This window comes from Puma concolor, chromosome D4 (assembly GCF_028749965.1).
Source record: "Puma concolor isolate L17-30 chromosome D4, mPumCon1.1.hap2, whole genome shotgun sequence".
Lineage (NCBI taxonomy): Eukaryota > Metazoa > Chordata > Mammalia > Carnivora > Felidae > Puma > Puma concolor.
The window spans coordinates 61,478,884-61,491,635 of record NC_141679.1 but is presented as its reverse complement, the minus strand read 5'-3'; the positions used below and the strand labels follow the sequence as shown (position 1 = coordinate 61,491,635).

Here is a 12,752-nt window from a genome sequence, read left to right as displayed (position 1 = left end):
AGTGCAGTAAAGAAGAAAAACCAGTGGCTAGAGAATGCCTAGAGTGAGGAAGCTTTAAGAAGGGTGGGTCAGGGAAGCCATCCCTGAGAAGTGAGGAGCGTTGACATTTGAATGCAGAGAATATCATGCAAAGAGCTAGGGAGACTTTCTAGCAGAGGAAACAGCTACTGCAAAAGCCTGAGGTGCGAACAGACTTGATGTGATCTGAGGACCCAGGATGTCTAGGAGAGTGTGCACCTCGTAACAGCCCTGCATGCTCCCCCAGCAGGAGTAAAATGCCGAAGCCAGCCCCACGGAGTGCGTGAGGGTGGAGGGTGTGAGGGGCAGTGAGGAGGGGCTCAGGGCCCTAAGCTGGACAGCGACAGTGCTGCCTTCTTGAAGAACCCTCGGATTTGAGGAGTTTCTGCCCTGTGTTTTGAGTGGTGAACAAATGTGATGGCTGGACATGATGCATTTCCAAGGAGAACTGTAAACAGGGATAAGACCTACATCATCCAATGGAAGCGAAAAAGAAGGAGGGGGAGTCATTGCCGGGACACCAGCATTCCCGTTTGGTCAGGCAGAATTCCTCGCCCACGGGGTCCCTGATCGGAGACACTTGGCTGTCCCCAGGCAAATGTGTGCGACCCTGTTCTGCTAACGCGTTGAGCCAAGGGCAAGAGACTCACTCGGGCTCCAGCCATGAGGTGTAGCCCTCAGTCACCACCCTCATTCGGCACTGGACCTGGCCCCAAACAACTTGCGGTAGTTTTCAAAAAGCAATAATGTCCTCAAAAGTTAAAAATGAAAGAAGTAGTAGAGATGGAATGGGATCATTCCAGCTACGCACCCACCCCCTCACACACACACACACACACACACACACAAGCTGTGTGACCTTGGGCAAGCCTCTGGACCTCTCTGTGCCTCAGGCCACAGGTGGAGGGAGCATGTGTGACCATCTCCAAGAGCCCTTCCCAGTATAAACTGACAACGAGTCAGTGGTTTCTGTGTGTGGTTTGTCCCCAAAGAGGGTTTCTCCAAAGGCTAAGCCATTGGCTCCGCTGACCTTTCTGGCAGAGGAGTTCAGAAGTGACTTGAGAAGCCCACGGAAAGGCTGAGGGTGACGTGTTCCCCTGGGGTGGCATCCGTTTGGATGTGTGAGCCTCAGGAACTGAAGTAAAAAGGTTCTCATTACTTTGCGGCCACAATCGGAATGTTAATATCACCAATGAAATTCTTTTACGAAATTCAGTTCAGTTTAAAAAATTTTTTTAATTTTTAAAAAATGCTGAATTATTCACAGGCCTTGCTGTATTGCAGAAGAGGAAAGAGCAGCATAATATAGGGTCAGAGCAGCCCTTACATCAGAACACCTGGGACCAGCTCAGGGTGGGGACTCACTTGGGTACCATGGGGCTCAGAATCCACAAGGCCACTGGGGCACGCCTTCCCCGCCGCAGACCTACACCCCCTTCCTCTGACACCACTTCCTCTGCTCTGAATTCCCTGCCCAAACAGCTGGAGCCCCTTCCAGGGCCAGGAAGCCTCTGGCCCAGGTCAGCCCTCTTGAGGTTGGGTTGCATCTCCAGGGTGGTCAGGAGGCTCTGATGCCTGAAGGGGAGAAGGTATGGACCAAGCTGGGCTTGGCTATAGGGATGGGCCCCAGAGCAAAGCCAGCTCCCCCTCTGCCTGCCTCTGTATCCAGCCTAAAGGTCTGAGGAGCCCCAGAATTCTGAATTCAAACTTGGCCTTCTGTATCATTAAGAAGGTATATTTATTATGGGGAGATAGAAACTATTTTATTGGACAGTTTATTTGCTTGTCTGTAACTTAAATATTTAGACATATGGAATGTGGTCCTGCACCGGTACTAATGCTCGGCCCTCCAAACATCACAGGGAGGTCTGGTGTGGGTGTGCTGTTCCTTCACCCTAGCCTTGCTAGACAGCCAGAGTTCAAGTCTCAGCCTTGCCACTCACTAGCCGTGTGGTCCCGGACAAGTCCACTTCCCATAACTCATATGCTGTATGAGGTCATTGTGGGGATTTCATGAGATAATGCACATAAAGAGCCTGGCACCGCGCCTGGCTCACAGTGAGCATTGGAGAGGGTCGGTTCTCGACACCACATGTCTAATGTCCCTGCCGGCTGTAACCTGGCATCCCCCCTGCCCCCCTGTTTTTTACAGACTCCACAGCAGTATGAGAGAGAGTACAACAACAAGCGGTCAGGCGTGGGGCCCAGCAAGTTCCACGGGTACGCCTACGACGGCATCTGGGTCATCGCCAAGACGCTGCAGAGGGCCATGGAGACGCTGCATGCCAGCAGCCGGCACCAGCGGATCCAGGATTTCAACTACACAGACCACACACTGGGCAGGATCATCCTCAACGCCATGAATGAGACCAACTTCTTCGGGGTCACGGTCAGTCCCACACTCCAGACTCTGCTTTCCTTGGTGCCGCTTGGAGATGTACAAGGCGAGCGGGGCTGCTGCGTCGCATGCCCTTGGATAGGAGGTCCATTTTCTCTGATCACATAAACAACTTCTTGTGGGTCGTAGGATTGCAGGGCTGCTAAAATGAGGGACAGGTTTGGTGACGCTCTCTGACACGCTGGGAAAATGCTTCTCTGTATTTCGTGGATTACAAAGAGCATAGTGAGTTGACTGCAAGCAGAGCAGTTGCAATTCACCAGGTGGGGGCTGGGGACCGCAAGAGCTCCAGACCCAAAGTCAGGTTCAAATCCTGGGTCTTTCAAGTTACCTGCTCCAAACCATAGAGCTTTCATTTCCAAAATAGAAATAATACTTACCTCATGAGGTAGGTAAAAAGATGAACCATTACAAAGTAAAATCTGCTAGTATTTGTTAAGCAGGCTACTTGCTCTGAGCCTCAAGTTTCTCATCTGGAAGATGGGGATAATAATTTATGTCTTGCATAGAAGTTGTGAAAATAAGCAATGATAATAATTGCTAACATTTTTTTAATGCTTATTATGTACTACTTTGCTAAGCACTTCGTGTAGGTTAGATGCAATAATAAATGTATGCCTAATGCTAGGCACATGGTAGGCTCTCAGTAAATGCTAGAATTGTTAGTGTTAATAATGAGCCCGTTGCATCTATATTCCATCCAGAGGAGGTAGATGCTGTTGTTATCCCAATTAAAGGTGAGGAGGCTGGAGCTCAGAGCACTTAAGCTCTACAGCTAATCAGAGGTAGAGCTGGGATTTGAACCTAGGTCTAGCTCTTAACTGCTGCATTACGCTACCTTCTGGTAATGGCCGTAAGTGGCACTTAGTTAATGCCTCAAGATGATGTATTTGTCACTGACTCTGCTCTCAGAAAAGAAGGAAAATTTGCCTAAAGAATAGATTGAAATGGCTAAAATCCTATCTTGTGTTCTAATTTAAAGAGCCATTTAGAGACTCTGTCTCTATCTTGGGATAGAAGAGTGGACAAGATGAGCTGATTGGTATATTTCTTAAATGTTCATATTCCTTTGTGTGTGTTCTCGGGCTTGCTGCCTGTTGGTCTGGTAGGCAGGGCCTGTGCAGGTGCTGAGGGTGTAGACGATGGCGTGAATGCTGAGGTAAATAAGATGGGCTCTCTGTCCTGGAGCCCGCGGTCCAAATGCAGGGGTGAGAGCTGGACACAGATGATAATATGAATTAAAAGGGCTCAGCATCACGGGACAAACTATATGAGCCCAGAGGGGTTTCTGTGACCGTCGATGAAAACTTCAGGGAACATTTTGGAGGAGGTAGCTTCGGTGCCACACCTTAGACATGCAGAGAGAGGGGGCTGGCAGTCTGGCCAGATGGAGCGTATGAGCGAGGGAGATATGTGTGAGTGTGTGCAGGGACAATCACTTTGTTGGGATAATTGGAAAGGAGGAGGACGAGGCTGGGAAGGTAAGTTGGGGCACTTCTGAAGGAACAAGCTAAGGACGCTGGCCTTTATCTTATACTCCAGTGATTGTCAAAGTGCATCTTGGCCAGCAGCACTCGTGTCCCCTAGGAGCTGGTTGGAAATGCACCTTCTTGAGCCCAACCCTGGACCTGCTGAACCAGAGTCTCGGGTAGGGGCCCGGCCGCTGCAGTTTAACAGACCCTGCAGTGACGCTAACGGCGCTGGAGTTTGAGCGCCGCTGCTCTGGGCGGTGGGCAGCTGCTGAGACTTGCTGAAAAGGAGGATTCCGGAGTAGAGCCACCCTTGACCTGACAGCCCTTGGCCTCTGCTCCCACAGTTCAGCGTAAGGGCTCTGAATAACTATGGGCAGCGCCTGTGTTTATAGTGCATCCTGGATTCAGACATTAAGCTTGAACAGCTTTCAAAGATTTGGTTTCAAAAAAAAATGTTTTTATCCTCAGAACCTCTTGTACAATCAGTCTTACGTGGTGCTGGTATGTAATACAGATTGGAGAGAAGCACCTCAGTTGAAAGAAGGAGCCCAGGGCCCTGCCTGTTCAGCCTCCCTTCTCGAAGCCCCTGAGCCATCCCCACCCCCACAGAATGGCCCCACCCCAGAGGTCCTCCCTCTGCTGGTGGAAACGCAGACTGAGCCTTAGAGAGGGTGGGACTCACCTGTTCCCACCACGGTGGCAGAGCTGTCACAAAATGTGGGCCCACTGCTTCAGATCATCCTGCCACCATTTGTTTCTTATGTAATAGAGGGAATCCATAGTCTCTCTAGCCGAACCGGCTGGATAGAGAGCTACAGGATCTAGGAAGCATTCTGCGTCCCTCCTCATCCTGGAACTTGGCGTTTTGACCAGATGCGTGATGTATCTCAGTGGGAGATCATTTATAACTATTTCCAAGTGCTCCCTTTCATCGGAGCCAAACAATACATAATCCCTGCTTAATGAGCAATTCGGTAAGACTATCTGAACACTTGAAATGGTTTGAAAATGAGGTTCTTTTTAATGAGAAATTCCTCGACACATATTTATGCCTGCTCCGGTTTGTGATTCATAACTCAGTGGATATCAGGACTGAAAGCATTCTTATTTTATCTTTTTTTTTTCTCTTAATTTTAGAGAGGGCAGGGGCAAAGAGAGAAAGAGAGAATCCCAAGCAGGCTCCACACATAGCGTGGAGCCTGATGCGGGGCTCAATCTCACAAACCGTGAGATCATGACCTGAGCCGAAATCGAGAGTCGGGTGCTCAACCGACTGAACCACTCAGGTGCCCCTTGGACTGACAGTGCTCTTTAAAATCCTCGAATTCAACCCCCTCATGTTGTAGATGAGTGTTTGAATTCCAGAGAGGGAGCTTTCAAAGTCACATGGAGGGATAGCTTGGCAGAGCCAGGATGGTTGCTCAGATGGCGTTGTCCCAGCCACACCTGGTGGCACCTCCCTTGTCATCATGCACGTCCCCCTTTACTGGAGAAAGGGATTGAGTCGTGAAACGGTTCTGCCCTTTTTTTTCCCCCCTTCCTCCCAATCCCTTTTGTCACATATTAGTATGTGCTTCTCACTGGGCTGTAGACAGGTTTCATTAAAATTGTCTTCTGATCAGAGAAGAAAGGACACCTTCTGACAAAAGAAAAAGTGTCTCTGCGGTCCGAGGAGACCACAGAAGGCCAAGTTCAGCCATAAACAAAGAGTTAGAAAGGAAAGGAATGGGAGGTGGAAATAAATTGAAGCATTTTCTATTTGCTCAAGAGTTTTCATTATAGAGCACACATGGTGTCCATTTTTCCACTCTCAGGCAAGCACTTTATTCTGGGTCACCCTCATTCAGCATGTTTACTGTACGGAAAATCGTTTAAACACATTAAATTAATTATATCCGTGACTCAATTTCAATTGATGCAGTGTGCACACTCTCGTCTGGGAGCCAGGCCTGTGGTTCCTCGTTGGTGTGTTAAAGCACAGACTTCTTCCATGAATCCTAGATCAGGACTCTGGCTTTAGCTTGGGGTCCAGCTTTGTTTCGTCTTCTCAGGAGCTCTCCTCCCCACCACCCTTCTTGGGGAACCCTGGAAAATGGGATTCCGTGTCCCCACCTGCACACCGATAGCCTGGTGGAGGTCCTGCCTGCCTCTGATTCCGAGGGCACTGATCCGATTTTTGGCCCTGTTATTGCCTCTTACCTTTCTATGGCCTGCAGATCTCAGAATGCTTCCCCACATGGAAACCCCTCTTCTGCCTGAACAGAAACTCAGACTAGAATTGGCCGTTCAAGGTATCAAAAGCCCAGAGCATTCTGAGAATCCCAGCTCAGCAGGTTTGGTCTAGGGCAACATTCCTAAACTTCTGTATGTATGACAGTCCCCCATGGAGCTTCGTTAAAAATTCAGATTTCCCAGCCCCACCCACAACTTCTGATCCAATGGCTTTGTGGTAGGGCCAAGGAGTTCACATTATTAACAAGAAGTCCCAGTGATTGTCAAATAGTAATGCTGAGAATTGCTTAGGGTATTTTAAATCTGTCAGAGATGTATTTGTTCCTACATTTACTCATTCCTTTAGTAGCCCCTGGGCTGGGAGCTGGAAGCATAGAAAGGAATAATGTGTGGTCTGTCCCTCAAAAACTCCCTGCCCAGTGGGGGATATAGACAAGTAGATGAATAAATTGCTGGTCACTATCCAAGCTCTGCCCAAGGCCCTTGGAGGGAGGATTCCATTCTGCTTACGGCAGTAAAGACCAGGAAGCTGTCCTCGGTCTTCCTGCAGTTCAGTAAGTGAAATTCCACGTGTGGATAATTGCAAGGCACCCATGCCATGCGCTCTCACCCTGTGCCATGTGTTGGGTAGTGAGGATACAATGCCAGGCTCCTCTATGCCCAGCTCTGATGGTGATATGTTGTGACTTAACAACTCCTCTAATTAGGTTTTTCTACCAAAGATGCACTAAATTCATTAACCAGCTCATATCCGTAACCCTTCAAAACATGCTTGAGGGAGGGCCTGGGTGGCTCAGTCAGTTAAGCATCCGACTTCAGCTTAGGTCATGATCTCAAGGTTTGTGGGTTCAACCCTGAATCGGGCTCTGCATTGGCAATGTGGAGTGGAGCCTGTTTGGAATTCTGTCTCTCTCCCTCTCTCTCTCTCTTCCCTTCCCCACTTGCACTTTCTCTCTCTCAAAATAAAGAAATAAACTTTAAAAAAGAAAAAACCATGCTTGGTAACATGTGCTAAGTATTCGGGTAATAACCAAAGCCTTAATTTGCTTTGGGTGATCACTTTTTAATTCTTTACAGTTTCCAGTCTTTTAAAACAAGGATGACATACCAGATCTCAAATGGACAAATCCTTTGGGCACATCACAGTAAGATATGATGGCTCTAATGAGCAGTAGACCCCCTGTAGTAAATGTTTTTCTGATTTGTCTCTTAAAATGACACTGTATTTACTTTGTAGTGCCTAGGATGGAGGCTAAATTAATGTAACCTCATTATACCCTATTATGAAAATACAGTACATGTACAACTTTTCCTGGAAAGTTACTGAGGGTATACACCCCAGGTTTGCATGGGGACTATGAGGCTTCCAAGAGCATTTGGACATAGAGAAATTGAAAGAAGCTCCTGGGGGGAATGTCTTTGATTTTGAGAAGAGGGCCCATTCTTTCTAAACAATTTCCTGTGATTGCCTCCTCACTCCCCGTGGAAGGCCGTAATGTAGAAACAATCCAAAGTTCCTCCAATAATGGCCCCATTCTTCATCCTCTGCTCAGCCTCTCTCAACCAGCTGCAGGTCTGGGCATAACATCTGTTGGGAAGAGATGGGCAGCCTCAGGTTCGGGCATGTCACCTCTAATGGCTATTATCTCTAATTGATCTCACCAAGGAGGTGCTGAAGAGCAGCAGATGGCGATTTGCAGAGTTTATTGATAGATTTGCTTTTGTTGCTGGTGAACAGGAATCCAGCCTTTGCTGGTGTGTCCCTTAAACTTCAAGTCTTTATGCAAGACTTGTGAAATAAAATTATCTCCACTAAGACTCAAATACTGCCCCTGTGCTCCCCCTGCCAACATTCTACCTGAGAAGAGGGCATTATAGAGTACACTCGGATTGGTTGGAATTCAGCGACTGCAGGTACTTGGAACAGGTAGTTAGGGGAAATCAGTGAGATCCTCGTCCTGGGGGAGTGTGGGCTCTTTCTGTCACACACACTGCTGCTTCGCCCTACTGTGGTGCTGAAGTTGTGCAGTCGATTTTTCACCGGGATAGGAAACTTCATACCACACACACACACACACACACACACACACACACACACACACACACTTAAACATCATCATGCTAGAATTGGCCCATCTCTCCTGCCCTCTGATCTTTTGGACTCCTGGTTTTACTCTCTAAGACAAGTTAACCTAGAGGCTTTGCACCAGCCACCCATTTGTGATTTAAATGTGGTATCATCATTTAAGGTTGTTGAATTTGAATGAGTTAAGAAACAGAGCACTAGGAAGCCCATCCAGAAGTAGAGAAAACTCTACCAATCCAGGATTTGCCCTCTTCTGGGACTGGTCATTCCACCAGTCATGACTCCATCCCCTGGACTATCATGATTCTGCCTGTTTCTCGATTTTGTACTCGAGGCTATCAGTAGGAGCTTGTCAGAAGCTCTGCAGCAGTCCGACTGTGATGTGTCTGCTGCGCGTCCTAAAAAATGGGGCTTGTCCCAGTGACCTCAGCATGCTAGCTCCCAAGGCCACTCAGGCTTTCCTATTTAAGGCCTTCCTTTCATGAGCCTTTCTTGGTTGTTTCCAGGAGCAACAGCCAACCCTCCCAGAACTTCCTCTGCACCCCACCTGTCTCCACCCCATCCCAGAGTCTGGGAGTTCTGGGAGAATTACACTATACATAAACTTAACAGGCCCACCCCTTAAACTCAGATAAAATGAATCATTGCCTGGGGCATGGCAGTGATGAACTACAACAGGAAATGCAAATTTGTAAAGTCAGACAAAAGATCACAGTCCATGACTCAGAACTGTGTGACCTCAGGGAAATTAGTTACCTCTTTATACCTCAGTTTCCTCATCTGTGGAGGGAAATAGAACCTACTTCATAGAGTTGATATGATAAGTAATGATGGCGTTTAGTTCCCCCAAACTGCATCATCATTATTACTGTTATTATTACTATTGATATCATGATGGTGACTTTTCAAAGAACAAAGTTTATGTGGCTCTATTCAAGCAATATTCAGAATCAAGTCCAGCAAAACAATCATTCTGTACCTACTAAGTACCAGTCTGTTTCACCTATACTATCTCACTTAATTACCTCAATAATAAACAAACCAATTAACTTGTATTAAGATTGTAGTGGTTTAATATCAAAGCAGAGTGGAGTAAACTCTGTAAGCAAGAACACTTTCAAGCTTTCTACCTGCTGCCATTCACTCGGGGGATTTGACACCTTAAAGGCAGAAAGCTTTTGCTCACAGACCCCTCTGCCTTTCTGTTCCTCCCTTTAGTCTGGCTCAAACTCCCATGACCCCAGGAACTACCACTTAGCATTACACACGAAAACTACAGCAAATGCTGTTGGTGTTCCAGCCAGATCTCCTGGGATCTCTTTTAGGGCTGTGGCCAGGTCTGCCCAGCCCCCAGCTGTGCAGATGTCCCTGCTGATGGTTCACACCTCAGGCGATTGGAGCCTCCCAGCCTGTAAGGTGACTTACACCCTAGCCCAGCAGCCTGCAGCCACGACTGGCCAGTGTGGTGGAGCCACACTAGTGCCATTCACACTCCACAATTCCCTGCAGGATTAGGCTGAGGCTGGCCCTCACCTGAAACCACCCAGCTTGGCCTATTCTGCCTCCGGTCTCCCTCACAAGTTCCTCCTGAGCACATGTCTTTAAAAACCCACTTGCACACGATTCCCTGTCCCGGGCTCTGCTTCTGGAGCAGATGAAGACACCCATGTATCCTTATGGGAAATTGAAGCATTTTCAACATGGAATTTTTACCGTAACCTAATTGTCATCTCGGCATTAAGTTTAGCAGCCACCCTCCCCCGTCGCCTCCCTCACACCCGGTAGAGGATTCTGGACTCTTCTCCCTTATTTTTTGGCTCCTGCCCCTGCCTGTTGCAGTCAGCCTCTGGAAGAGCCGTACTTGCCTCCTGGGAGGAATTAGCAGCTCCCATATTTGCAGGGAGCACAGCTTTTCATGCCGCCGGTGCCACACTCTGCACCTAACACTTTACACCTGTAGATGCTCTTAACCACTGCTAAACTTGAGTTCACTTTGTTGGGTGGAATCCACACATGATTGAGAAATTGAGTCACACTCTCCCACTCTGCTGCCTTCCGGGCTTCTGCAAACTAAAAAGGCTTTTTCGGCCCAATAAATAATCAGAACTGACAGGCGAAGTATTAACAGAATCTATCGTTGTTGTATCTGCCAATAGGGATCCCCAAATTCTTGCCGTGATGGCTGGCATCACCGTTGCACACACGTCGGGGAAATCTCCCCGGCATGTATTGTTGGGCTGGGCTGGGGGCCCCTACTGCGTCCTTCCTGAGGCAGGAGAGAAACCCACCCTCTACCCCCCCTCCCCAGTCTCTCCCATCGGCATCTCTCCGGAGCTCAAGTCCTAGGGCCTGAGGCGGGAGGGCAGGTCGCTGATGGTCAGGAGCATGGCTCAGTAATAAACAACTACAATAATAATAATAATAACCAGTGTGTGACTGCCCTGTGCACAGAGTACATTCATAGTCTCTATCTCCTTCGCTTCTCCGTGCAATTACATTTATTAACATAATGCTAATAATAGCTATTAATTAATGAGCTCCTACTGCTTTGCAGGCAGCATCCTAAGTACTGTACCCACGTTATTGAATGTGATGCTCAGAAGAGCCACCGGGTGGGGGATGGGTAACTGCAAGTGTCCCAAAGCCTCCTCCCAGTGAGCTGCATCCAGCTCTCTCACCTGTGTCCCATCTCTGCCCACGTGTCACCTTGTCAGTGATGCCTCCTCGACACCCTATTTAAAATCGCAGCTCCCACCCCCTCATTCTGCCTCTCAACGGTAACCCCCACAGATCGTGCCACCTTTAAGACTTAGAGCTGGGTGCCTGGGACATAGTAGGTGCCTGATAAATAATTGTTTAATGAATGAGGGATTTAGATCATTAATGACCATGTCATAGATTTTTTTCAAAACAGGTTGAGCAAAGATAAATTCTGTACCTGGCGTCCTACAGGTAGCAAGTGACAAGAGTTTATTCAAAGCTGCCGAATACGGCTGGCTCAGAAGCCCATGTTCTTCACCATTTAGGTGTTCCGTTAATTCAGCCAGCATTCCCAGCACCTCCTATAAGCCAGAGCTGGGCCAGGCAGGAGGAGTAATATGGAAGGTTTGTTCCCAAGGAACTCGCCGTCCTAACAACCTTGTGAGGTGTGTGGGAGGGGAGCAGGAACCACTCTCCCCAGGTTAACAGTGGAGGACGTCACGGGCTCCCCTCCTGCACTGGGTTATTCATGTGTCCATCTGCCCCTTCCCAGTGGACGGGGAGCCTGTGAGCCCCTTGCCTGGGACTGAGGCCCAAAATTCTCTCTGTACTTCTGGTGCCTTGTATAGTACAGGCTCTTAGTCCTTAAAACGCGTTTGTTGATTGAATGCATGAGGAAATTGTAGCTCAGCGCGGCAGAGAGGCTCTGCAGGGCTCCCACAGTGTTCACAGCGAGCCTAGCTCAGAACCACATCCTAGGTCCTCTGATTCTAAATGCAGGTGTCTCCAAATCTTGTGTTCCTAAGCACCGCTTGGCTGCCCTCCCCCTGTTTCTTTAAACACAATTACAAATGACTGCAGATAACGTACAGCACAGGAAAGAAACCTACTCCTTCTGCTGTCAGATAAATTTGAAAGATCAAAATAATGTGGTTTAGCAATTTGTTTCAATTGATGCCTAGCCTTCCAAAGCTTGCAGGTTTGACTTCCTCAAGTCAGGGAAAAAATAGCTATTTCCTTATGAAAAAGCAGTGTGGGGGAGTGTACCGTCTTACGAGAGCTTCAACGGAAGCCCTGTGCACAGACGCTGTCCAGGTCTCTGTGAGAAACAGATAAAAGAAGGAGCCAGTGACAAGGTAATCACAGGGACAATTACTATAATGATAAACGTCATCATAATAGGAATGGCTGTAGTTTTGAATGCTCCCTATATGCTGGGTGCTATGCTAAGCTCTTAAATGCATTATCTCATTTGAATTGTGTCTCTCTAAAACTCCATATTTGTTTTTGTTTTTTTTAATTTTTTTTTCAACGTTTATTTATTTTTGGGACAGAGAGAGACAGAGCATGAACGGTGAAGGGGCAGAGAGAGAGGGAGACACAGAATCAGAAACAGGCTCCAGGTTCTGAGCCATCAGCCCAGAGCCTGACGCGGGGCTCGAACCCACAGACCGCGAGATCGTGACCTGGCTGAAGTCGGACGCTTAACCGACTGCGCCACCCAGGCGCCCCTAAAACTCTGTATTTGAACTCCTCACCCAGAGCACCTCAGAATGCGACCTTATTTGGAAATAGGGTCATTTAGATGTAATTAGTTAAGACGAGGTCCTACTGGAGTGGCATGATCCCATACAACTAGTGTCCTCATGAAAAGGGGAAAATGGGGGACCGACATGCACACAGGGAGACCACCACATGCAGAAGGAGGCAGACAGCGGGTGATGCTTCTACAGGCCGAGGACACCAATGATCACCAGCAAAATGCCAGCAGGTGGGAGAGAGAGGTTATGGAACTGACTCTCCCCCACAGCCCCCAGAAGGAACCAGCCCTGCCGCTACCTTGATG

At 48.2% G+C, this 12,752-nt stretch overlaps 1 protein-coding gene across 1 annotated transcript in view; it reads left to right on the top strand.

Moving 5' to 3' along the window:
- The window catches only part of GABBR2 (gamma-aminobutyric acid type B receptor subunit 2), a 349,107-nt gene that overhangs the window by 206,912 nt on the left and 129,443 nt on the right, over nucleotides 1-12,752 (top strand). The window contains exon 7 of the mRNA XM_086683581.1: nucleotides 2,171-2,407. Coding sequence (XP_086539707.1) covers nucleotides 2,171-2,407 — 237 coding nt within the window. The remainder of the gene's footprint in view (nucleotides 1-2,170; nucleotides 2,408-12,752) is intronic.